Genomic DNA, 27,325 nt, shown 5'->3' with positions numbered 1-27,325 from the left:
GCTGCCCGCTCCAGTATTCTTGGGCTTCCCTGCTAGCTCAGATGGTAAAGAATCCGCCTGCAATGCAGGAGACCCTGGTTGGATTCCTGGGTCGGAAAGATCCGCTGGAGAAAGGATAGCTACCCACTCCAGTATTCTGGCCTGGAGAATTCCATGGACTGTATAGTCCATGGGGTCACAAAGAGTCGGACACAACTGGGAGATTTCACTTTACTTCACTTCCCCGGTGGCTCAGACAGTAAAGGCTCTGCCTTCAATGCAGGAGACCTGGGTTTGATCCCTGGATCAGGAGGATCCCCTGGAAAATGGAATGGCAGCCCGCTCCAGTATTCTTGCTGGGATAACCCCATCAACAAAGGAGCCTGGTGGGCTTCAATCCATGGAGTTGCAAAGAGTCGGACATGACTGAGCAAGTGAGTATGCAGTGAAATTTCCATGCTGGTTATCGGATGTGACCTCTTATCACAAGGTGATGTTGTAAAGCCCTAAAACCATGACTGTTGGGTGCACCCAGGTGGGCCACATGTTGGGGGGCTGTGATGCGGGGTCCCCCCAACATCCCCAGACATGCTTTGCCTGGGCTGTGCCAAATTCCCCGTCTCCAGCACTACTCTGAGAGTGGCCAGGTGACACAGGTCCACCCTGGCATCGGCATCTCGGGCCAGGGTCTCACACCACCCCAAGAAGCCCACGCCTGGGGTGGGTGCTAGTGGTCTGCTGGGGTGTCCGCGGGCCCCAGCGGGTGGGGGGTGGGTGGACCCTGCTGGGGAGAGTGCCCCTGTGTGGGGGCAGGCGGGCTGGCCACCTCGCTGCCCACACAGATGGCTCTTTATGTGAGACCTGACCTGTGGCTCCCGGCTGGCGGGGGCAGGGGGTGCTGGGCACGCTGACCAACCTGCTGCCCGGGGTAGGGGTGGGGGCGGGGGTAGCAGCTCCTGCAGGGCAGGAGGGGGCAGGGAGTGGCGTGCCAGCCCCGCAGCTCCAGCTGCAGCCACGGTTGCCCCCCTTCAGTCTGTGCTCCACGTGCCAGGCTAACAGCTAAAAACAACACGGCTGCACGGTGGCCCCAAAGCCCCCTCCCTCCACGCGAAGCCTCAGGTCCTTCCCGGGGCTCTCGGGCCTCAGGTCGGCGCATCCCTTCACCTGTCTGTTCCACCCTCCAGGCTCCTCCCGAACCCGCAGGTGCTCTGCGGCGCTGGTGCTGCTCACACAAGCCGGCGGGTCACCCCACAGGGCGTTTCCACTTGCCGCGCCCTCTGCTTGGGGTCACAGCTCCCCAGATATCCTGGCTCCCAGCTCCCTGCGCCCGGGAAGATCTATTCTGTAGCCCGGCACACCCTCCCATCCTTCCCGAAAGGCCCAGGTCTCTTCTGGATGGAGAGCTTCTCCTGAGACGCAGCGAAGACCTTTCTGAAGACCAGCCTGGGTGCCGGGCATTTTCTGGTGCTGGACCCACGGGCACGGGCCCCACACGTGGCTCGCCTGGTCTGTACACCGCCTCCCACCTCTCCTACACGAGGATCCGGAGGTCAGAGGGGCCCCCCACCCCGCCATAGGAGAAGTTACCCCGGAGAAGCAGGCCTCCTCCGGGAGCCCGCCGTCAACCCGCAGCCTCTTCCAGACTCGGGGAGGGGGTCGCGGCCGCCCTGCTCTGGGCAGCAGGAGCCAGGCTGGAGGAGGGCCCGGGAGAGCGGCATGAATGGACGCCCCGGTGAGGAGTGCGGACCAGGAACGGGGTGGGGAGGGAGCGCTGCCAACCCAAACAGCCCGCGCCTCAGCCCCGTGTTTAATCCACAAAAATTTCCATCTGCCTCTGGAGCGCTCGGAACCCGGGCAACGAGAGGCCGTCCACTCGGCAAAGTAAACACAGCTCCGCACGGCCACTGCCGCGTGTGCCAGCATCCCGGGGAGAAGCCGCCGCGTCAGCCATCTTGTGCCTCCCGACGGCCAGGCTGGAGCAGGGCCTGCGGGCCCGGCGGGAGGAGGCCGTGCGCTCGCTGGTGTGCGCCTGCGGCCGGGGACCTGCTGCCGTCCACCTGCCGCCCGGCCCCAGGCAGGCCGGGGCTGCCCGCGGACCCTGCCGGGCTGCCACCCCGCTCCCAGCCTGGAAGGCTCCCCGACGCCCCTGCCCGGCTCCACAGACCCCGGGTTGGGAGGTGGTCCCCAACCCAACCGCTGGACTCCCAGTCCAGCCCAACTCTGGGCCCACCGTCTGCAGCATCCGCAGGGCCGGGGCCTGGGCCGGCTGCCTCTTTCCCAGCCGGTCGCCTCCCGGAGCGGCGGGGACAGCCCTGCGTCTGGGACGTCTATTTTTGGTGGTGACCAAGCCACTGCTTAATATGCAGGACCGGCCGGGGGCAGGCTGTGCCCTGACCCGCAGGGTGACAAGTTTAAAAAAGGGCCCATTTTGATCAAAAGACATGTTTTCTTCTGAGGTCGGCCTAGGCGGCGGGGCAGGGTTCGCCACAGAGACGAAGCTGGGGGCACCCTCACGGCCCGGCCCCCCGGACGGCCTGCCCAGCCTAAGCCCGGCCCTTGATTAAAGAACCGCGAGCAGGCTGCCGGGCGCTGCCCGCCGGCCCGATACGCAAGGCCCTGCCCGCCTGCTCCCTGCCCCCAGCCTCTCTCAGAAGCCATCCACCCACAGAAGCCGACACAGACTGGAGCTAAAGTTTGAAAAAAAAAAATGTAAATTTCCTTTCTGGCCAATATTGGAGGCCTATAAATAGAGTCATTCAGGAGAGGCCGACTTAGGGGGAGTGGTGATCGTCCCCCGGCTGGGGTGGGAGAGAAACACCCCGGAAAAGGGGGGAAAGTGGTTCCGGGGGGGCTGCCCTGGTTGTGGGGAGCAGGAGGCCGCAGTGCAGGTGGGGACACCGAGGCTTGGGCTCCATGGTCGGGGCGGAGCAGCACGGGGCTCTCTGGCTGGCCCCGACCCCCTCCCTGTCCGCACTCATGCCCACTCTGCAGTCAGACGCCAGGCCCCGAGGCTGGGCTTGCAGCACTTCCCCTGCCCCAGGCTCTCTGCGGTGAGCTTCCTCTCCCCGGGGCGTGGATCAAGCCCCGCATCCTCCCGACAGCGCCTGCCTTAGTCGCACCATCCCCTTTCATCCCCTCCGCTGACCAGTGGGAAGACACACACTTGAAAACTAACTCATGTGACCTCCTGGGTCCAGGACCCGTAAGTCGGGGGCGGCTTGAGCTGTGGCCGCTGGCTGCGAAGTGCACAGGGGAGGCCGGGGCTGTGCCCTCTGTGAAACGGGAGGAGGGTGCCCCTTCAGCCCACACGCGTGTATGCACGGCCTTGTCCTTTCCGTCAGAGGAAGACACGTGAGTGTGAGAACACACAGGCGTGGGAGCCGGGCTTCTCGGCCCTGGACTTGGCTCTGCCCCCTGAGGCAGGACTGCAGAGACGCGTGGGGTCTGGGTCTGGGGAAGAGGGGGTACAAGGGGCCTTGGAAGCCCCTGGCTGGCTCCGCCACAGGCAGCTCTGGGGCAGACCCCAGGCCCTTGGGTGTCGGGTATGGGCGCGGCAGCCACAGGAGACCAGGCCTGGACAGATGGCCCAGTGCCCATGTAGCCTCTCCTTGGGCAGAGTGGGAAACTGAGGCTCACAGAGGCTGGTTAGCAGTGCCCACCCCTGGGGAGGGCGTCCCTGGGATGTCCCGGGTGCGTCTCCACCGGCCTCCTTCAGTCCCAAGCCCCCCAGAGGTGGGGCCTATGACACGTGGGGTGCAGTCTTCCAGATCACCGTTTTGGCTGAACAGCCCCCACGCCAGGCCCCCAGCCTAGAACCTGAGCTGGAACAGACTCCCAAAGCCAGCACTCACATTCCTTCCTGGGAGGCCAGGCCTCCGAGGGGGTGAGGCTGCCATGACGGGGGGATGGGCTCTCGCTGGCCAGGAGGAGCTGGACTGGCGGGGTACAGAGAGGGGGTGAGCCACGAGGGCAGCCCTCCTGCTTCCATGTCAGGAGAGGCTCAGGACCCCAGCAGGGTGGGCACACCGCCCTGAGCATCAGCTCCAGGCCAGTGGAGCGCTCACCTCCCTCCCGTGACCGTGGCCTCTTGGACATGCCCTCCTGGATACTACAGGATCCTAAGGATCTTGTCCTTGATGGGATGGAAGGGCTGGGAGGCCTATAGGTCCCCTGGGACCACCCGACCTATGCCCTCACTCAGGGACAGGGAACCAAGCCTCTGAAATGAAGGGGTGGGATTTTAGCATCTCTTGCAAAAACCGGACTCACGGATGTGATGGGCGGCCGGGTCCTCTGACCTTGGGGGTGGGGTGTGGGGCTCCTGCAGAGGTGGCTCAGCCCCTCCGAGAGGGAGTCCTGCTCCAGCCCTTTTAGTGGGACCTTGGGGACGAGGCTGGAGTGAGGAGGGCTTGGATGGCGGCTCAGGCCCCGCAGCTGACCACACTGCCTGCCCATCGGCCCTGGTTCCTCCCTTTCGTGCTCACGGCAGTGCCAGCCTGGGTGGGGGGTCAGATGGTCAGACCTGAGTCTCCCAGGCCTTTGTCCCGGGGTGCCCCTAACCCTGATGGGGGCTTCACCCACAAAACCAAGTCTAGCGTGTGGGCCCCTAGGGTGCTGGGCTGTGCTAGGGGCACTGCTGGGGGCAGAGGGCAGAGTCCCCGGCCATGCTGCTGTTCCCATCCACGGCGGCTGCTGACCTGGGGCCTTGGGGAGGGCTGTTGAGGGGAGCTGTGTGTGGGCGGGGGCAGGTGGGCAGGCCCGCATCACAGGGTACGTCTGCTGTCTCTGGGGGAACGTGGGTGGAGGAGACGGGCATCCCACCACACAGATGACCCCAGAGGGCCCTGCTGGGACGGCATTCCCCACACTGCTCCGGGTGGGACCACGTGGCTGGTTCTGCCAGTAGGATGGAGCAAAAGTGATGTGTGTGTACGGGTTCTGCACTGGGGCTGGACCTCGGGTCTGGACCCGGTGGACCATGTCCCCAATCTTGGCACAGAGTGGGTCTTTGGGAAGGGAGGCTCAGATCAGTGACCAAGACTTGGGTGCTGAGGGAACCCCGAGTCCTGGGGAGCAGCTGTGGGGGGAGGCTGAGTTTAGGGGCTAGTTTTTCTGGTGGGAGAGCAGCCCTAGCAGACAGAGGACTGAGGCCAGAGCAGGAACCGGGACGGGACACCACGTTTCTACCTGAACGACCTCGAACTCGCACACAGACTGCAAGGGGCACCCTGACCTTGAACAAACGGGGATGGAGCATCTCACAGCTGCACCAGGGCTGTCTGCTGCTGGGACAGCCCCCGCACCCTGGAGCTGGGCTGTGCTCCCTGGCCCTCCAGGGCTGTCCGAGGTGGCGCGGTTTCTGGGAACCTGGCTTCTTGGCGTCTCGGGTTTCTGACTTAGCCTCTTGTCAGCACTGACAGCCATAGGGCCCGGTGGCACCCACAGCTGGAGGAGTCTCCTTACTCAGCTCTTTGCTCACTGCAGCTAAGTGGTTCCTCGTTTCTCTGTCACTCAGAGCATGGCTAGCATCCTGGTACGTAGGCCTCTGACCCTGGAGCTTCCTTTCCTGGGATTCAAGGTACATGTATTTTTAATGTTCACAGATGCTGCTAGATTCCTTTCCAGACGTGTAACCCTGTAGTAATTAGAGTCCCCACCAGCAATGTGTAAGAATGCCTGTTTTCCCACATGCATGCCAGCACCGGGTATTATCATTTTCCTAAACCATGATGTCACTGTGCATTCCCCTGGCCACTGGTGGGGGTGGGCCTCTTCCCACAGATCTTTGGCAAAAGCTGGGCCGTCTGTTGAAAGATGCCCCCCTGAGCCAGGCTCTAGGCAAGGCCTGTGGGGGCCGCCGTGGCCGTGAGAACGCTGGGCTCTGACCTTGGCTCCCTCCAGGAGCACAGCAGCCCCGTCCCGGGGCTGGCAAGTCTCCTCGTGGCTCGAGGGGTACAGGGACTCCCTGGCAGGCCTGCCCACCTCTGCCCAGGAACAGGGATGGCAGCGCTTAGCGTCAAGTGATGCTTTCATTCTAGGTTTATCTTTGAAACCCTAGACAAAACAGGGCTTGTGTGGTTTGACTGAAGAGCCAGCACCTCAGGACCTAGCCATCCACTAAGACGGCTCCTCAGGAAAGAAAAAATACACTAACCTTAAAATAACCAGTTCCCAGAATAGCAGCTAATGACGGCTTCTGAAGGGGGCCCTTTGATCAGGCAAAGCCCACGCCTTTGCCTATTTACGGCCCTGCCACTCAAGAGCAGTTCACCAGCAAAGAGAGGAGTGTTGCAGGAGCAGAGGGATGTTGGGGAGCTGGGCACGGGGTGGGGGAGCCCCTTTGAGATTGCCCAGCCTTCAGAGGCAACTAGCCCCAGCTGGAGATGAGGTGCCCCGTGGAGTCCGAGGCAGCCTGGGAACACAGCCTCCCAAGGTGAACACTGTCCCTACGGCCCCCAGGAGCCAAGGCTGGTGGGAGACAGATGCTGTTATAAGAACCAGAATGCCAGGCGGGTAGTCATCAGGGAAGTGTGGGTCACGGGCTCTGGAGGCTCGAGTCTGAGGACTGGGAGCCCAAGAGGGTGAAGGACGTTCAGAGGGGATGCTGGGCCTGGGGGACGCTCCCCCTCCCTGCCCCCACCACCTGCCCCACATCAGCACCTGCTCACCCACTTGGTGTTCGCCAGCATTTCCCTGGGCCCGGCCCGGTCACACGCTCGGGGGCCACTCCCGCCTCTGCCCGCCAGCACACCACAGTCTGAAGTTATGGTGCCAGAGCCTGCTCACCAGCCAAGCTTGCCTACAGAGCGCTGGGGATGCGGCTGACACCGAGAAACTGGATCTCAAGTTGATTGAATTTTGACGAATTCAGATTTAAATACAGATCCCCAACTCAGTTATTAGAAAACTTTAACAACAGTTGTTTAGGAATGCTAATTTAGGCATGAGAATCTTCCTTGACAACTGTAAATCTCCTGATATCTAAATGCAGACCAAGCAGTTCTTAGGAAAACTCAGCATCCAAATAGAGGCATGTTCTAAGTTTAAAACACACACTGGCTTTTGGAGACAGGATGTCGTCCACCCTAACCATTCTTCTAATATTATATATTGAAATGATAATGTAACACTTTTTTTTAGTTTTTGGTCATGCTGTGCAGCATATGAGATCTTAGTTCCCTGACCCAGGATTAGACCTGCACCCTATGCAGTGGAAGTACAGAGTCTTAATCAGTGACTCCCAGGGAAGTCCCAAAGTGATAATGTTTTAATCTACTGGGTTAAATAAAATATATTGCAATGAATTTAACTTGTTTCTTTTTATTTTTCTGATATGACTGTTAGAGAAAGTTTGAAATTATATCTGTGGTTCCCTTTATATTTCTATTGGGCAACGTTGGTCTGAATTGGGGATCAGCAAACTTTCTTGTAAACTGCCAGATAATAAATATTATAGGCATTAGGGATCATACACAGGCTTTGTCACACATTCTTTAGGTCAGGGGCCAGATCTGGTCCATGGGCCCCAGTTTGCTGCCCCCTGGTCTAGAGGCTCCTATCTCTAGATGCTTGGCCTCTGTGCAAGTTAGTGGGGGAGTCCTTTCTCTCTGAGGGCCAGGGGGCTTGGAGAAGAGCATTCTTCTCAGTCTAGTCCCTAATGACTGCTGGCCCAATACAGAACCACTGGAGCCCCAGAATGAGATCTACTTATCACTAAGACCCCACAGACCAGCATGAACCAGACACATTGCTACTGCCCAACGTCTCCCAATTTCATGGGGAGATGAAGCCTAGGAAGGTCAGGAATCAGTACACAAAGCTGGAGCAGCAGCCATCAGACCCAGGGTGCCCAGAAAAACTCCACCTTCCAAACCCTGACTCCATGCCCTGTGAGTGAACGAGACCTTGTCTACCCACAAGACTCATCAGCCTTGATGAGCTAGTCTGGAGGTAAGAGAGATCAGAGGCTGAATGTGCAGTTAGCGTGGAACCCACAGAGGTAAGAGGTGTCCTGAAGGCATCTGATGAACTGAGTAAACTTGAGCTTTGGTTTTCACAGTCTCACAGGGGATGGATGCTTAGGTATCCAAGCCCAGACCTGCCCCAGGTGGGAAGTGTCATGGCAGAGCCCTACGTAAAGCTGGAACCTTCAAAGTGCTCTGTGTTCAATGTGAAGGTTCAATGGTCAGTAAGAAATAACCCAGTCCCTGAAAAGACTATATAGAAAATTGCTTTGCTGCTTAAAGGAGTGGAACAACATTTGATCTGAGAAGCCATATCCACAGCTGGTGTGCTCAGCTTGCAAGCCCAAATGCATACCACATGAGCGGTCTCAAAAATGTTGAGCCCAGAATTTATAGTTCAGGCTGGTAGTGCTCCCACATGTACAGCAATGGAAGAAATCAACATGGATCCTCCCCAAGGTCAGCTCCACATTAGACCTCAAAAATCCTCAGAGATACATGGTAAGATATATGAACTTATGACTAAAAAAGGAAATTCTCAAAGGGAACAAAACACCATGAATGAGAAAAAAACATAAACTGATAAGGTGACTCACAAAGACTCAGACACCAGAATTAACAGAAACTGAATCTGCCTGCAATGCAGGAGACCTGGGTTTGATCCCTGGGTTGGGGAAATCCCCTGGAAAAGGGAATGGCTTACCCACTCCAGTATTCTTGCCTGGAAAATTCCATGGACAGAGGATCCTGGCAGGCTACGGTCATGGAGTCGCAAAGAGGCAGACATGACTGAGCAACTTACATTTTCACACGTTCAAACATAAAATAGCTGTATTCAATATACATCAAGAAATTTTTTTCAAGTTTGAATGTACAAGTGAAAAGAAAGGTACTATAAAAAGGTCTATCAAGTATGCATAAGAACCAAATAAGATTTCCATAAATAGAAAAACAATCATTGAAATTTAAAATTCTTTGGATAAATTTAACTGTAGATTAGACACAGTTGAAGAAATAATTAGTGAATTGGAAGATGGATCAGAAGACAGTATCCAGAATACAGCACAGAGAACAAAGCGATTTTTTATAAAAGAGAAAGAGAGAAGCAGTAAGAGATACGAGAGAACTGAGATGGTTGACCAAGTGCCTCGTGAAAGTTCCAGAAGAAACAGTGAACTAAAGCAAAATATGAAGAGAGAGTGGCGAGTATAACCCAGACCTGATGCATTTCACCAACCGCAGATTAAGGAAACTCAATTAATTTCAAGCAGAATGAACAAAAGACACTCTCTAATAACACTGCTGCTGCTGCTAAGTTGCTTCAGTCGTGTCCGACTCTGTGCGACCCCACAGACGGCAGCCCACCAGGCTCCACCGTCCCTGGGATTCTCCAGGCAAGAACACTGGAGTGGGTTGCTGTTTCCTTCTCCAGTGCATGAAAGTGAAAAGAGAAAATGAAGTTGTTCGGTCGTGTCCGACCCTCAGTGACCCCATGGACTGCAACCCACCAGGCTCCTCTGTCCATGGGATTCTCCAGGCAAAAGTACTGGAATGGGGTGCCATTGCCTTCTCCCCTCTAATAACACAACACGGTGAAAATGCAGAACACTAGAGTAAAGGAAAGAGCTTAAAACCAGCCAGAAAGAAAAGATGCATTGCCTTCTGAAGAGCAATGACTCATTGCCATCTTTGTTCTCAATGGAAACAATGGAAGTCAAAGAACAGCTTGATGATATTTTCAATGTGTTAAAAGAACATCATTTTGGTAACCTAAGGTCTGGAATTTTGTAGCCAGTGGAAATATTTTTAAGAACAACAGTAAAACTGTCATTTTAAAACAAATAAAATCAGAAGGGTTTTGATTTTCACTGAATAAAATTCTAATGAATACTTCAGTCAAAAAAAGTGACCCCACATATAAGATCTGAGATGAAAAATAAATGATGCGTGACAAAAACTGCAAATAGATGGGTAAATTTAAACACATATTGATTATATAAAACACTACTAATTATGTTTGAACTTACATATACAACAAAGCATATAAGTTAGCTGGAGAGATTGAAACTAAAATGTTTAAGGTACTTATTTTATTTCAGATGTGGGCAAACATAGCAAATGGATGTATTATATAACTTTTATAAAGTCCTAGGTTACCCTCTACAAGAACGGTCATGTAACTTTAAAACCAGTAAAAGAAAGCGTGCAGTGAAAAATAACTCTCAATTCAACAAGAGACAGGAAAGAAGAGCAGAGTAAACATTAGAAAGTTTAGTACAAATAAAAAGCACAAAATACATGGCTATAAATCTATCAAAATATATTGGAAATTATTAAGTATAGATGTATAATATATTTATTAAGTATAAATACATAATATTAAGAAATTAAGTATAGATGTATTAAATGATTTTTAAAAATCTAGGGTTTACAAAAGACATGTAAAATGTGTATATGATTTAAAAAAGAATTAAAAAACCCAACACCAAAATCAGAAAGAAAAAAAACACACAAGAAAACTACAGAACAGTGTCTTTTATAAATATAGACACAAACATTCCTGACAAAGTCTTAGCAAACAAATCCAGTGCCAGACAAAAGAGACTGTGTACCATGATCAAGTGGGAAAGACAAGATTGGCTTAAAACCCCCCCGCCAGTTAATGTATCACATCACATTAATAGAAACAAGGGCTAAAAGCACATGCCCATCTCAAAAGTTGCAGAGTGGGCAACTGAGAAAATCTAACATTCGTTTGTGAGAAGAACCCTGAACATACACTAGGAATAGAAGGAAACACCCTCAACTCAACAAACAGCATTTAATGAAAACCTGCATCATATTTAATGGTAAATGATGGAATACTTTGCCCTACAAGACTTTCTCCAGCCACTTGTAGTTAACATTTTACTAGTCAGTTCAGTTCAGTTCAGTCGCTCAGTCATATCCGACTCTTTACGACCCCATGAAGCTAGTATAATTAGGCAGAAAAGGAAGTTAAAGGCATACAGACTGGAAGGAAGACATAAAATTGTCCTTATTCGTACATGACGAAAGTGAAAGTTGCTTTGTCGTGTCTGACTCTGCGACCCCATGGCTGCAGCCCACCAGGCTCCACAGTCCATGGAAATCTCCAGGTCAGAATACTGGAGTGGGTAGCCATTCCCTTCTCCAGCGGATCTTCCCAACCCAGGGATCGAACCCAGGTCTCCCATATTGCAGGCGGATTCTTTACCATCTGAGCCAGCAGGGAAGCCCCATATATGACATGATCCTATATATAGCAAATCCTAAGGAATCAACAACAGAATTTACTAGCATTAATAACAATGAAGTCACAGTTTATAAGCTTAATATAAAAATTTAATTGCATTTCCATATACTGCTGCTGCTGCTAAGTCACTTTAGTCGTGTCTGACTCTGTGCGACCCCATAGACCAGGCTCCTCTGTCCCTGGGATTCTCCAGGCAAGAATACTGGAGTGGGTTGCCATTTCCTTATCCAATGTATGCATGCATGCTAAGTCTCTTCAGTTGTGTCTGACCCTGTGTGATCCTATGGACAGCAGCCCACCAGGCTCCTCCATCCACAGGATTCTCTAGGCAAGAATACTGGAGTGGGTTGCCATTTCCTTCTCCAATTTCTATACACTAGTAACAACTAAAAAATGAAATTAAGAAAACAATTCCATTAACAGTACCATCAAAAATAATAAAATATTTAGAAAGAAAGTTAACAAAGGATATGTAAGATTTATACACTAAAAACTATAAAATATAATGGGAAGAAATTAAAATAGATAAAATAAACAGAAGGATATACCATGTTCATGAACTAGAAGACTCAATACTGTTACGATGTCAAGTTTTCCCAAATGGGTCAGAGATTCAATACAATCTCCAGGAAAACCCTATCAGGTTTCTTCTTTTTTTTTTTCTCTCTCTCTCTTTTATTTATTTATTTTTTTTGGTAGAAACTGAGAACCTGACTCTAAAATTCACATAAAAATTCATAAAATATAGAAAGGGCAAAATGATTTGAGAAAGAAGAAAATCGGAGGACTAACACTACCTGATTTCAAAGCTTACTACAAAGCTACAATAATCAAGATAGAGTAATGTGGATTTAAAGACAGGGCTAGAGACTAGCAGTCCAGAATTGAGAATCCAGAAATAAACCCATATACTTACGTTCAATTGATTTTTGACAAAGGCATCATGAAAATTCAATGAGGGAAATGTAACCTTTTCAACAAATGGTATCAAGGCCACTGGATATCTTTAAGTAAAAGGAACAAAAACCAAACCAAAACAACAAAAAACCCCAAACGTTTCCACATATCACATCCCAAAATTAACTCAAAATAAATCACAGACCTAAATGTAAGAGTTAAAACTAAAAAAAAAAAAAAAACTTCTACAAGAAAAAAAATAGAAGGAAATGTTCATGTCCCTGGAATAGGCAAAGAAGTCTTAGATATAACATCAAAAGCATGAGTCATACAAGAAAAGATAAGTTGGACTTCTTTACAATTTACAACTTTTGTGTTTTAAAAGACATGATTAAGAACATGAAAAGACAGCCACGGAGGGGGAGAAAATTCTTGCAAGTCATATATCTGATAAAGGACTGTATCCAGAACATATCAACAACTCTTACAACTCAAGAACAGAACTACTTAATTAGAAAATAGTCAGGAGGGTTGAATAAACATTTCCCCTGAGAAGACTATGAATGGCTAATAAGCACATGAAAAGTTGCTCAACATCATTAGTGATTAAGGAAATGCAAATCAAACCCACAGCTAGAATGGCGAAAAGAAAAAAGATCAACCATACCATGCATTTGTAAGGATATAGAGAAAGTGGAACCTTTGTGTGTTACTGGTGGGAAATCAAAATGGTACGAACTCTTTGGAAAACAGTTTAGAAGTGTTTTAGAAAGTTAAACAGAAACTTACCATATGACCCATCAATTCCCCTCTTAGGAACCTGACCGAAGGAAACGAAAACATATGTCCATACACAGACTCGTAGATAAAAAGTTCACAGCGGCATTGACCATAATAGCCCCAAACTGGAAACAGTCCAAACGTCTATCAACTTGCAAATGGATAAACAGAATGTGGTTGATCCATACAACAGAAAGCTGCTGAGCGTGAAGAAGGCAAGAAATACAGACGCAGCGCAGACGACCCTCAAGAATGTTACGTTATGTGAGAAAAGCTAAACACGAACACCACCAGTTGTCTGATTCCATTTACAGGGAACATCCAGAAAAGGCAGGTTTCTAGTTTTACAGAAATTTAAGGATACAGAGACAGAAAGCAGGTCAGTGATTGACTGTGGCTGGCGGCAGGAGCTGGCAAATGGAATTGAGGGAATTGGGGGTGTTGAAAATGTTCTCAAACTTCATTTTGATGTTTGTTGCACATCAAATTAGAGATTTACTAAAATGTGTTGTCTGCATTTACAGTGGGTGAATTTTATGGCACGTAAATTGTACCTCAAGAAAGCTTAAGAAAAAGATAACAAAGAAAATTAGGTTTGTATAACAATGATAATAGGCTTTAAGAGGGGGGAAAGCCTGCCTGAGAGAAAGAGGGTGCTATGGAATTACCACGCATTGAATCCAGCAGCGAATATACAAAAAAGTGAATATTATATGTACCTGATCAGAAGATCTAAAACATATACGAGGCAAAAATGGACAGAAATATAAAGAAAAATAGGAAAATTCTCCACAATAGTTGGCACTTCAATACACTTCTCAGTAATGATAGATCAAGAGATAGAAACATTCCAGTGAGGAACCAATTAACAAGCTTGTTCTAACAGACAAGTGTAACACCACACTGTCAACTTCAAAATACGTGCGGTATTCAAACAGGGAAGGTACACTTACAAAAATTGATGACATCTTGTACCTTTGCAACATATTTCAAAATGTTTCAAAAGACGGATGCCCTGCAGAGCACTTTCTCTGACGGTAGAGCAATGACATTTATAACAATGATGAAAATCATTTTGCAAAATGTCTCCTGGGATAAACAAGAGGTCATAGTGGAGACTCGAGAAATCTTTATGTGAATGAACATTAAAATCAAATGCTGCAGATTAAAACCTGGGGCATGAAGTTTCAGTGGCATTTAGAGAAAAATCAAAGTGTAGCCTTAAGAGCCCACATTAGAAATGTAGAAAGTCTTAAAATGAATTCAACCTAAGAAGTTAAAGAAAGAATAATACATTAAACCCAAGTAACTAGAAGGAAGAAAATAAAGTGAATGAAACAAAACAAGCCAACAAAAGGGAGGATCAGCAAAGTCAAGCATTGGTTGAAGACATGAATAAAATTGTCAAGGAGCCGGCAAGGCTGGCCAGTGGAGTTAAGTGAAGGCACAAACAAGCAAATGAGATAGGGCCCTGGTAGCTCAATGGTAAAGAACCCACCTGCCAATGCAGGAGACAAGAGAGTTTGATCCCTGAGTTGGGAAGATCCCCTGGATGGGGCAGGGGATGGCAACCCACTCCAGGATTCTCGCCTGGAGAATCCCATGGACAGAGGAGCCTGGCGGGCTATACAGTCCACGGGGCTGCAAAGAGTCGGACACGACTAAGCAAGTAAGCAGCAAACTGCTGATGGTAAAGGTGCTAAAACGATGAGAAATGCCAATAAACACGAAAACCAGGGTGGATCGCACACATGGTTAGAGTGAGCAGCTTATGGAAACTGACACAGGAAGAGATAGAAAACCCCACCTGTCCCATAACCGTCCACATCATGGACTCCATTAAAAATCTGCCCACAAAGAACACGGCAGGCCTGGGCGGCTTCACCTTTGAGTTTCTCCAAACATTCTGGGGAAGAAAACCCTAATCCTATACAAAATATTCTAGAATACAAAAGAAGAGAGGTTGCTTCTTAACTTGTTTCGTGAGGCTCTCCTAAACTAGATGCCCAAACAGATGAGAACAGAAAGACATATCTCACCCACAAATGTGAGCACAAAGATTCTGAAGAAAAGGTGAGCAAGAGAGCTGCTGCAGTGTCTAAGAAAGATTATACAATGGGAAGGACTGCGGTTCAGTGGGGAGAGGCCAGAGACCACATCGATGTCTGGAAAAATAACCTAAGCCCAAGATAATAGAGGCCCCGACTCAGCGGGCAGGGTGTGTAGCGGGCATGCAAGGTGAGCAGCTCTGAGGGGCTCCAGGGAGGGAGGCAGGGGGAGCCTCCCGGATGGTCGTGCCTCCGGGTCCTGCTTTTAGGCTGGGGGATGGAGAGGTCTGGGAGGTGGACTGAGCAGGAGGAGGGAGGTTGGGGCAGACTGGGCCCTCCTGGTGCAGGGCAGGGGCTGTGGAGGTGTGGCAGCGGGGGACCCGGGCTGGGGGCATGTCTGTCCAGGAGAGAGGTGTGCCCGGCCAGGGTTCTAGGACAGGGGGCGGTGAAGCAATGCCAGGTGGGGGAGGGCCCTTCCCACCCTTGCTCTCTGAACTGGGGCCTGGAAACCCAGGACTCCTGGTGTCCGGCCCTGAGCCATGAACATTTCCGGCAAAAACAGAGAAGAAAGAACTTCTCCCAGCCCACTGTGTTCCTCATATCAGCAAAAGCAGTGTGAGCTGAGCTTGCAAAATAAACAGGGCTCAATGTAAACACTGCAGCAGGTCCAGGGCCGGAGCTAAGAATACACACTGGGGGGAGGAAGGTGGGAGCCGACTGCTTCATCGGGTCCCCAGAGAGCCCAGGGTCCTTGCCCCGCGGCAGCCCTGATAGGGAGGGGCCCTGGGGCTGGGGGTTGTGTTCTCAGGACCCGTCTCAGGGCTGGCGAGGCGTGCCCCCCTCCAGGGCAGAGTCTGACCACCGCCGCCAGTGGACCCCGCTGCCTGCCCCCACCCCAGCCCCCAGCCTGCCCCTCCTTGTTCGGACGCGGCCTCTTCTCACCAGACCCCTTGTGTTTATGAAATTCTTTTCTGCTTTCTCTCTCCACCTTATCTGCCCCTCCGTCCGTGGCTTCCGCTGGGGCTAGCTCTAACTAACTAGCTAATTAGACAGCTGCGCAAACTCCTTGGGCCTCAGTTTCCCCACTTGTAAAAGTGAATTTATTTGTGCAAAGGCTGTCCTTCCCCCCCTCCCTCCGCCAAGTATGGAGCACAACTTGCAAGAGCAGCTCCCGCATCTCCTCTGGGGACCTGCGGGTCCCCCAGGCCCCTGGGTGAGGCTGGGGTGGGGGTGTGTGGTGTGGGCCCGGGCAGGACGCTGCTTCGGCTCTGTACACCCCTGGAGCCAGGCAGGCCTGGACAGCCAGCCCAGGCCGGGGACAGGTGTGCTGGGCTCCCTGCCCCAAGACAGGGGTTGGGAGGGTGGGGGGGCCGTGTGCCTCCCAAGCCCCCTCCCCCTCCTCTCCCAGCCCCTCTTCCTGGCTGCGAGCCTGGAGGAGGCTGGGAGGAGACCGCCGCCCTCCCCGCCAAGGGCGAGAACCGGAGCCCAGATGAGGAAGCAGTTGGGGGCCAGGCTCCCTTCCGGCCTGAGGCAGGCCGGGCGTGCGGGGAAGGCCCGGGGCGGGGGCCTGGCTGGCGGGCCGGCTGGCACTGCCACCGCCGCGGGCCTGCTGGGCGTCCGAGGGCCGGACGGCTGCTGCGTTTCCTGCCCCCAACTTCCCGCGTCAGCAGGATTGCCAGGGGGTTGTTTATGGTCCTGATGGCCCCTGCGATAAGCCAATAACATGGGGCCCCTTCCCAGGGTCCATCTGCGAGGGGCGTCAGCCGGCGGGGGAGGGGCCCACAGAGGCCTCGCCTGGGTCTCTGCAGGTCCACGGGGGGTGGGGAGCGTGGAGCAGGCTCGGGACTCCGAGTGACGGAGCCTCTCGGCCGAACCAGCTCCGCGGGGCAGGGGGGATGAGGCAGAATCCTCGCTGCCCAGGAACAGGTGGCCCCTCTCCTGGGCACAGAGCCTGATGGGCGGAGGCCACCAGGGGCCTTGCCCCCAAACCTTGTCCTCCAGGACCCTCCCCTGCTTTGTTGTTCGGATCTGAAGAAATTTGGGTCTGTGATGGGGTACCCCCAAGGCCAGCACAGGTCCCACTTCGCCCGCCACAGTGCCCCTGGCTGACTAAGTGCCATGTCTCGATTCTTAGACCCTACAGGTGGCTGGAGGGCTGCAGGGGACCCTAGGCAGCCCCATCACCACCCCCAGAGGACACCGGGCTCCAGTCTAGGCTTAAAGGAGTGGCTTGCCCTGAGCAGGGCAGAGTCATAGGAAAGCCCCAGGGCAGCGGGACAGGGGACAGAACCAGACCAGGGCAGGGACGCGGGGCGGGGGTGGGGGGGGCGCATCTGGACGGTGGGGCGGCAGGTGCCCCCAGGGCGGCTGGGAGGGGGCGCCGGCTGCGGAGATCACTCAGCAAGCGCTGTCCCAGGGCCAGGCGAGGGGCTGGGGGGTGGGGGGCCGGGTCTGGTCCCTGGCTCTACCTCTGCTTCCTTTACTTTTCTGCTGAAATGTTTGTTTGGCGGCACCAGTCTTAGCTGTGGCACAAGGGCTCTTATTTTTAGCTGCTCCGTGTGGGATGGGCACGTGGACTCTCTTGTTGTGGCACGTGGTGTCTGGGTCCCGACCAGGGACTGAACCTGGGCTCCTTGCATTGGGAGTGTGGAGTCGGCCCCTGGACCACCAGGGAAGCCCCCTCTGCTTCCTGTGATGACCGGAAGCCCCACCCAGAGGGCCGGGTCTGCTGCGCTCGGCACGGCCACCTGCGGCTTCTCACGGAACGCGCCAGCCCTGGTCACACACAGGAGGCAGAGTGAGAGCCAAGGGCCGGCCACCAGGGAGGCGAAGCCCAGGGCCCCTGAGGCCCTGATGCTGCCATCCTGGGGAGTGGACCATTGTGGGCTTCAGTTCCCTTCCTGCCAGACAGGGCACCCGCCACTGGGCTGTCTGCTGTGGGACAGGACAAAGGCCCTGCTTAGGCCTGTGCTGACCGAGTTGGGCCAGCCCTCCAGTGGCGTCAGGATGTCAGGGTCACACAGCCCCGGGGGCAGGCCGGAGGATGAGGGCCCCCGTTTCAGCTGGACAGTGGCCCTCCCTCTCAGACCCCACCTACTGGATCGTGACCCCACACCCGCCCCAGCCGGGGAAGATTGCAGGTGGGCAGAGGGTAGTCCTGCAGGCCCAGGCTGGGGGGGGAGGGCAGCAACTGGGAGCCGTTCCCCTGCCCGCCTACCCAGCTGCAGCAGAGATGGACATGTGCCAGAGCCAGGCGTTGCCCAGGAAACGGAGCAGTGGATGCCCTCCCTGCCCAAGCGAAATCCCTCTATTTTTAGCCCCCCCTGCGGCTCTCAGATAAGGTCCATGCAGATGAACGAGCTGTTTGGCAAGATAAGAGCCTGCACCTGACCATGGAGCCGTCACAGGGCAGCATGGCCGCCCCTCCCGTTCCATAGATCCGTGGGGGCTCCAGGATGTCGGCGCAGACCCAGGGGAGGACCAGGGCACCCCAGCCACTGAGGCAGCCGTGCCCTGGAGCAGAGGGAGCGTGGGTGTCCACATCCTGCCTGGATGCCCAGCAGGGCCTGGGCTGACACTGCCCACTTCCCGCTGCCCTTGCTCAGATGCCCGCAGCCCCTGCTCCCCGCATGACGCACCCTTGTGCCCCTGTTGGTGTCTCCAAGTCCCTGAGTGCCCTCGGGCTGGAACCAAGGGAGCAATGCCCACCTCAGCTATGCCAGGGAGGGGCCTGCGGGTACTCGGTGCCACTTGCCCATAAGGATGCCCCCTGTGCGAGGTCTCAGACCAGCCTGGACTCCAGTGTCCTCTTCCCTCCCGCGAGGATGATACCCACTGCAGACGGGGAAGTAGACGGCGCCTACCTCAGGAAGGCCACACGAGCTCAGACGGAAGGAGAGGAGGAGGAAGGAAAAAGGGGAGACGGACGGACGGGGGAGACCCCAGACGCCGAGCCATCCGGGGCCAGCGGCAGCGTGGAGTGCCGCCGGGGGCAGCGCTGTCCAGGCCCCAGGACGTCGCCCGCGGCCGCGGGAGCCAGCCCAGGCTCAGGTGCTTACCTTGTCCTCCACGCGGTTCAGGCGGGCGCCGATCGAGTTGCTGCCACGGTCCTTCGTCTTCTCTGTGGGGTAAAGCACCCGAGTGAGGGACTCAGGCGCTGGCCGATGGGGTGGGGTGGGCAGGCGACCCCAGGGTGACGGGGGTGAGGGAGCTGAGTCGAAGGTCTGAACCTCCGAGGACATCTCCTAAGAGCTCTTCCGTGGTGGGAACTTGAGGAGGCAATGGTAGGGGGAGGGGGTGGGCGGGCGCTGGCCGGCTTGTCAGTGTCCCACCCTTCCCGTTTCCTTGATTCCCGAGAGCGCGGAAGACAGGGACAGCCTGCCTGAGATGGTGCCCACTGTGCCCTCCACCCCCGGGAGACACTTGATTTGGCTGGGGATGCCTGTTGCCCCTGAAACCCCCGCTGTCCTGCCCCTGCCTGAGCTGCGCCTCCCGCCTGAACCTGGGTTAGGGCAACCCCAAGGAACTGGCCTGGCCCTGTACTCCCCATGTGACCCGCAGCCCACTCCACATCCTCAGAGCTGGAGAACGGCACCCACCTCTACCGCAATGTTCTGGCTGGCTTCTCAGTCCCCAGCCCCACTTCCAGGCCCACACCTTCCCAAAGACCTGGTCACATTTCTACACCCAGATCATCAGTGGCCTAGAAAGGCCTGCCCTTATAGGGACCCTTGTAGGTTCCTGTGCTAACTGCAAATCCTGTGTAAATTGTGTTCAAAGCCACCTTGCTTAGGGTGGGTCAACCTGCCCCCATCTCCCTGGATTTCCTGGCGAGACGTGTACCTTCTGATGGTGGGAAGAGGCAGGCATGGGTGGGGCGATGGTAGGAGGGTCTGGCATGGGCTGCCATGCTGAGGGTGCCTTGATGCAGAAACCCACCTGAGACGGAGATGAAGAGGGAGGGCTTCCCGATGGACTGGTCCAGCCTGGGGGGGTGGGGGTGGGGAGAGGGAGATGGAGACCAGCTCATGCTTGGCCCCTGGGCCCCATACTGACATCTGGCTGATCAGTGGGCAGATGGGCCAACGTCCCCAGCAAGACAAGCTGCCCGCCCCTTCTGGGGGCCAGCCCCTGCCACCACCCCAAAACCAGCCAGGTGCCTCTCAGATTCCAGAGGCCCATACTCCAATGGGGGGCCTGGGTGGGGGGCTCAGAGGTGAAGGGCAGTGGTTGGACTGTCTCTCTGTCATCCTCCCTGGGTACAGCAGGATCCCAGAATAGCCCCGTGTCCTGTGGCCGCTTCATAAACACACCAGGCCAGGTGCCTGGAAGTGTCCAGAGAGGCAGGACTGCAAGAGGTCCCTTCCAGGACAAGGCCAGGTTGCTGGGCTGGATGGGCTTCACATCCCTGTTGTAGGTCAGTGACAGGGGTGGGGTGAACAGGGGGCAGCCTGAGTCCCTGCCTGGCCAGGGTGGTCAACATGGGTGGTCTCCCAGCCACACCCTGTGCCTCACAGAGCCCAGTCCCCAGGCCAACCCACTGCCAATGTGCAGCTGGTCTGAGCCCATGCAGGCCCCTAAGGGGCAGGCGGCCTCCGGGAGTAGAAGTCTCTGGACCGTGGGCCAGAAGCCAGAACACGTGGGCTTCCGAGAGTTGGGGTGCTCAGCGCCCAACCGGTAGGTTCTCCCCCAGCCGTGTATCTCCCAGGACTTGATCTGGGCCTGCTCAACAGCAGGTGAGCTGGGATTTGAAGCCTCCCCACCCCGAGACTTGGGTGCTGGTGGAGCGAGCCCCCATGCCCCGCCCCCTGCCATCCACACCGCGCTCCGCGCTGCCCGCGCCCCGCTCCCTGCCATGTACGCCCCGCCCCGCGGTGCCCGCGCCCCGCCCTCTGCCATCCACGCCCCGCTCCGCGCTGACCACACTCCGCCCCGCCCCCAGCCCGGCGCACCCACCTCCTTTGCAGCTCCTTGATGCGCACCATGAGGTTGAGGTGGCCCTGGGAGTACTGCTCGATGACGTCTCGCACGTCGTAGGGCTTCCGCGCTTGCTGCAGCAGAGAGACAGAGTCAGCCGCGCCTGTGTGTGTGGGCCAGCGTCAGGCACAGGACGGTGCCTATCCTCCGTGCGCAGCTGGGATTTAAGGAGCCGCCCATGTGGCACCAAGGGGCAGGCCTGGATCAGCGCACTTGCCGTGGCGGGGCTCAGCCCCCATCCCCCATGCCCCACCCCACCCGGGAGCTGGGTGACCCCAGGCCAGTGACTCGGGCTCTCTGGACCCAGCGACCTGCCTACTCTCCATTTCCAGGCCCCCAGCCCTGTTTCCAAACTGCCTTGGAAGAGCTGGCCCAGCTGAGGGCCTGGGGGCAGGGGGCAATGAGCATGGCTCCGGTCAGTGGCAAAGAGGGCAGTTTTGTACAGCCCCCACCAGCCTGGGTCCCAAGCTGACCACACCCTCACTGGCAGGCACCTGCACTGTTCTCGGGGTGGGGGCGATCCACCCCACCCCCTTCCCTGGCAGTCAGTCCCCTGAGGTGAGCAGAGGGGGCCCCAGGGACAGCTTCTGCCTGCAGTGCTTATTGTGGGCGGCAGGCCTCCCACCCGAGCTCTCAGGCTGCTTGGGAGGAGAGGATAGTCCCACCGTGGGCCTGGGGCCAGGGGGCAGGGCAGGGGACCCTGGAGCTCCAGGCTCAGCGCCAGCCCTGAGCCCATAAATGCATCCGGGGCTCAGGTGAAACCACAACAGAGAAGGAGGCTTCTCGGGATGTCAGCAAAACCTCCAGCCACATTTATGGCCTCGATCCCAGGAGCCCACGGGCTGTGGGTCCCACCCAGGTAGCAGGGGACTGGCCGAGTGGGGGTCTGATGGCTCAGGAGGCCCTTTGCCCACACAAGCAAGAAGGGCTCATTGGGGAAAGAGACTCTGTTGGGGGGGACCTCAGGCAGACAGGGTTGGGGGGGCCCAGGTGGTCTCATTAACTCTGAAGGGCTCACACTAGCGATGAACTGGGAGGTTACTGCTGCTTGCTGGGGGGCGGGGGGTAGCAGGTCTGCAAGAAGCTCCAGACAGCTTGCAGGGCGAGCAGGGGCTGGCGGGTCAGAGGAAGAGAAGGAATAAGACTCAGATGCCCGTTGAGAGCCAGGGCCAGGTCTCAAACCTGGGAGCCCCAGGGGACCTGTCCTCCCTGCCTGCCTGAGCCCTACCTCTCCTTGTGGTACCACCTCAGAGATAGGCTACCCTAGGCTACGGGCAAGGCCACCTCTGCCTTTCCAGAAAGATGGGGCTCCCTTGAGGGCAGAGTCCTGCCTCCATCTCTGGGCACCTCTGGACATGCCCAGGGGCCCTGCCATCAACACTGGCAGCTAAAGTTCAACTCCCTACATGGTTTGGGACCCCAGAATCCTGAGGCAGGACAGAACCCTCCTCCCCATCAGGGACCGGGCACAAGAAGGCCAGAGCGGCTCCTGTCCCCACCAGATTCGCCAGGTGGGGCCCTCACAGCTGACACCCAGCCCCGCTTCGGACTCTGGGACCACCTTGCATCCTCATATGGCTGAGACGCAAGGCCCGTCGTAGGATCGTGGGGTCAGGGGTGAGATGAAGTCTGGCAGGCTCTCTGACGCCACACACCCAGCTCCAGGACAAGTGTAGAGTGGCGCTGGGTGGCAGGCTAGTGGTGACGTGCCCAGGACTCAGTTCTTGCTTCTGTAAGATGGGGGTGCTGAGCCCTCTGGCTGACAAGGGGAGTGAGGGTAAAGTAAGATGTGAGGAGACAGAGGGCTGGGGGACCCTGAGCGGCTCGTGCCAGGAGAACCCGAATGGCCATGACGGTGGCTGTGGCTGAGCCCAGGGTCTGCGCTGTGTTTAATGCCCACGGGGAGGCGGTCCTGAGAGGTGATGCCTGCTTTCCTGTAGGCCAAAGGGCTTTGTGAGGCTCGGGGCCACCCCCAGACCTGCCGATGTGGTCAGGGGCAGGCTCAGAAGAGGCAAGGCGGGGTTCGGAGGTCAAAGTTGGGCAGGTCTGGCCCAGAATGGAGTGAGTCCTTGTCCTTGTCTCCCATACACCCTGGGAGGTCACGGACCACTGTGGGCCCCTGAGTGTGTTGAGGGGCTCTGTGTGCACGAATGTACACAGACGTCTCCATGGAAAGGCACGAGAGTGCAGGGGACGGGTGTGTGTGAGCCTGCAGGAGCAAGGGGGAGAGGAGCCTGTGAGCCGGGCTCCCCGCCTCGCCTTGTGCAGGGTGTGGACCTCAGCAGGTAACCGACAGCTGACTGACACCCGGGACCCATGGCCTGGCAGGCTCTTAGGCCCCTGAGACTCATCTTGGAGTTGATAAGCTCCCCCTTCCCCACCCCTCCCCCACCAGGGTCTGGTCAGCGCTCCTGGAGGCCTTTGTCAAGTGGCTGCCTGGGGTCCGGCTGCAAAGCTCATCTCAGCTTTCTCTCTGAAGCTAATTTCCTCTGGCGGCAGCAGCAGGAGCCTGAGATGAGCGAGATAATGCCGGGCTGTCCAGACTGACCGACGGTGGACACGGGAGTTCAAGGCAAACTTGAAGGGCTAAGAGGCTCTGGCTCCTCTGGCCAGACACAGGGGCGGCCAGCCGGGTACTTATCGGCCAGCAAGGCCCGCAGGGGGGCCACCAGCCACGTCTGCTGCCCCTGGGGCCAGATGGGGGTGGGCGTGTGGGCAGACAGACAGGCTGCTGCGGGGGAGGGGCCTTGGCAGCTGGGCCTGAGGCAGGGGCCACCCCGGCAGCCCCCCAGAGCTCCTCACCACCAGGGGCTCATCCACCAGTTCCATCTTGTTGGGTCCCTCCTCCCTGGAGGCCTCTTGCTGCCCACCCCCTCTAGCCACCCCAGCCCTGGGCCTTGCCTGAGAGCCTCTGTCCCAGGGGCAGAGCAGGAGGAGCTGCTGCACTCACAGGCCCCACCTGGTCTATTCCAGGGCCTCAGGGGCCCTGTGCACAGGGGAGGGGAGGGGGCAGGCCCGTGGGGCTGCCCGGCCTCCTTCCAGAAGCCTCCCAGGCCGCTTGCAGGATGCTGCCTGTATCCTGAGGCAGAAGGGAGGCCGCTGGCCTGGAAGGGAGGGCAGGGTGCCTCCTGAGGCCAGCTGTGGGTTTTCTTGCCCACGTTTCTGTGACAGGCGCTCCCCAGCGCCCACACCTTCTCTGGCCACTGTGGGCGCCCGTCTGCCCAGGGAATCTGTGGTTCTTATCTGGAAGTTGAGCACATCACCCTTGAGCTGGGCCTGCCCTGTGGGTACCCCAGACCTGGAAGAAGCCCCCAGGAAGCCTGGTGTCCACCCTGGCATGGCTCTGCATGGTCCAGCGGTGCCCCAGGCAGCAGGTTCTGGCCTCTGCCCAGCGGGGGCCTGCTCCGGAAGCACAGTGGCCCAGCTGCTCAGGCTGGGGACCGTTCCCATCCTAGGAGAGTCACAGTGACCCCTCTGTACCCTCCCCCTCGGTTGGCATCAGAGGTTTTAGCCATCACCACCAGCCACTCTCCAGCGAGGGCCCTGCCCGGGCCTCCTCTCGTCTTGGGGACAGTCCTGCCCAGACCTGATCCGGGCAGAAGTTCCTGCCATTCCCGCCCCACCCGAGAGGCCAGCCTGTCCTTGCCCAGCACTCTCAAGCTCCCTGTTTCACCAGGTGCCCCTCTGCTGGCTCCACCAGGGCAGCCGGGCCTTGGGGAAGGAGCAGCCACAGACCCAAAGGCCCACCATCCGGGGACGTTGGATCTTGCCCAGAACAGTGCGGGGCAGACCTCCTGGCGCCGGCTGGGAATGGCCTTCACGGACTCTTTGATCCCACAATGAGGGGTCCTAGGCCCTGGCGAGAGCCTTTAACACTACTTGGCCCAGTTTTGGGGGGAAAGGCCTCCTGCCAGGCTGTGGGCAGACAGATGGGCAGGCGGGCAGCACAACGCCCCTGGGGACTGTGTACAACCCCTTCCTCCTCCCTCCCACCCCCTTCCCCGCCCCTACCCGCTCCCGAGGGGCCACGTGCGATGGGACCAGCGTCCTGGCAGGCTGAGGGCACAGGTGGGCATGGTCCTGGGCAGCCCCCTGGGCTCTTGTTCCCAGTCCAGATGGGAAAGAGGTCTTCATTAGGGCTGTTGGAGTGGGGTCTGTCCAGAGCTCCCCACTGAGTCTGGCTCCCTGGCCTGGGTGGGTGGGGGCTCTGCTGGGGAGACTGGCTGGGGCTGGAGTCAAGCTTGTAGTCTGAGATGGGAGGCACAGACCGGAGGGGACCCAGGGTCTGGTTCTTGCCCCAGCCCTGCTGTGACTGCTCGGGGGGTGTGAACAAGTCGCCCCAACCTCCCCACTTGGTACCACACACAGGCCCGGGGGTTCTGGACATTGCCGCTGGCTCTGAGTGACCCCCAGACCTGGCTCCGCCAGGAACTCACTTCTGAAAAGGAACCGGTGGCCAAGCCTTCTGGAAATAGAATGCCCTCCCCCAGGGGTCCCTGCTTCCCAAGGCTCCATGTTCTCGGAGGGAAAGCTGAGCTGGGCCCCATCCTCCAACAGATGACAGTCTCCACGGAGGAAAGAGGTGCCAAGCCTGGCATCACCTGGCGTTCTCCAGGGGCTGCTGTAGGAGACTCACCCCTGGAAGGAGGGCCAATGGGGAAGCCCACAGTCTCCAGCCCCGTCTGGCCAGGGAGACTCTACCCCTCCCTGTAAAGGGGGCCACCCCAGGGCACAGAGCAGGGCCAGACCTCCTCTCTGCTATGTTTTATCTTTTTTTAAATATATATTTATTTAGCTGTGCCAGTATGTGCTGCATGTGGGGTCTTAGTTGCAGCAAGCGGGGTCTTAGTTGCAGCAAGCAGATCTTCGGTCTTCGTTGTAACATGTGAGATTTGGTTCCCTGACCAGGGATCGAACCCAGGCCCCCTGCATTGGGAGCACAGAGTCTTAGCCACTGGACTGCCAGGGAGGTCACTCCCGTCTGTTCTGACTCACACGGGATGGGTGATGGGGACAAAAGCCCTGAGCAGGCCTGGGACAGGTACTTTCTGTCCAGGTGACACAGGGCTGGCTCTGCCCCCTCCCTGAGTCACTCCCACTCCTGTCTAGGGGGTGTGGGTTGGGGGTGAGTGAACTCCAGGGCTCCATGTGGTTCTGGGTTGGCCCCAGGGTCCAGCCCTATCAGGGAAACGTCCCTCCAGGGCCAGCTGTCTTGGAGACGGATCTTGAAGTCATGGCAGGGTGTTTGATGGGTGAAGGGGCAGGTCTCAGACATGGCAGGTATGACCTGCGCTGTGGGCGGGCGAGTGGCTTTCAGAGTAGACCAGGGCAGGAGGGCTGAGTGCAGGACTCACCTGGAATTTCTTCTTGGCCACAAAGTACTGCATACGCCGGATGACCTTGATGGTGGCCCGGTGGTGCTCCCGCAGCCTGCGGTGGAGAAGGGAGGGGAGGAGGGTGGTCATCCTGTGCCTGCCGCTGTCAGAGGCCTGCAGGCTGCCCGAGTGTCCCCGGGCACATGGCTGGGCCCCTCCAGGAGCAAGGAGGATGTTCAGCCTCTGGGGATGGGGATCTACAAGCTGCTGTCCTGCTGGCAGGAGGAAAGGCTGAGGCTGAGAGGCTTTTAATTAACGGGATGGCCCCAGAGGGACCCTTGCCCTGCTCCTCACTCGGAAGTGGGGCTGGAGTCAGGGTCCTGTATGGGTGGTGGCTATGCCCCTTGCCCACGGTACAGCCACACAGGCTTCTTTCTAACTTGAGGCCTTTGGGTTCCTCACCAGTATAGTGGGAAGGGGTACAAGCAGATGACCCCTAAGGCCCCTTGCAGCTGGAATGTTCCATGGCCCGCCCACCAGTGCCCACTTGGAAAATGTAGGGCAGGACAAATCAGCCAGGGGTAGGTACTACCTTTGCCACCTAAACCACTTTAGCCACTGAAGCAGAGACAGTACTTTGCCAACAAAGGTCCATATAGTCAAAGCTACGGTTTTTCTAGTGGTCATGTATGGATGTGAGATTTACACCATAGAGAAGACTGAGCAGTGAAGAATTAATTCTTTTGAACTGTGGTGTTGGAGAAGACTCTTGAGAGTCTCTTGGACTGCAAGGAGATCAAACCAGTCCATCCTAAAGGAAATCAACCCTGAATATTCATTGGAAGGACTGATGCTGAAGCTGAAACTCCAATACTTTGGCCACCTGATGCAAAGAACTGACTCATCTGAAAAGACCCTGATGCTGGGAAAGATTGAGGGCAGGATGAGAAGGGGATGACAGAGGATGAGACAGTTTGATGGCATCATTGACTCAATGGATATGGGTTTGAGAAAGCTCTGGAAGATGGGGAAGGACAGGGAAGCCTGGTGTGCTGCAGTCCATGGGGCTGCAAAGAGTTGGACACAAATGAG

At 56.1% G+C, this 27,325-nt stretch overlaps 1 protein-coding gene across 1 annotated transcript in view; it reads right to left on the bottom strand.

Annotated features, from left to right (window-relative positions):
* KCNQ1 (potassium voltage-gated channel subfamily Q member 1) overlaps positions 1-27,325 on the bottom strand; it is a 376,324-nt gene that overhangs the window by 49,853 nt on the left and 299,146 nt on the right. Inside the window, 4 exon segments of the mRNA XM_055580545.1 lie at positions 19,001-19,062; positions 19,881-19,927; positions 20,898-20,992; positions 26,273-26,348. Of these exon segments, the coding sequence (XP_055436520.1) occupies positions 19,001-19,062; positions 19,881-19,927; positions 20,898-20,992; positions 26,273-26,348 (280 nt within the window).

Source organism: Bubalus kerabau, chromosome 5 (assembly GCF_029407905.1).
Source record: "Bubalus kerabau isolate K-KA32 ecotype Philippines breed swamp buffalo chromosome 5, PCC_UOA_SB_1v2, whole genome shotgun sequence".
Classification (NCBI taxonomy): domain Eukaryota; kingdom Metazoa; phylum Chordata; class Mammalia; order Artiodactyla; family Bovidae; genus Bubalus; species Bubalus kerabau.
This window is presented reverse-complemented; position numbering and strand designations above follow the sequence as displayed.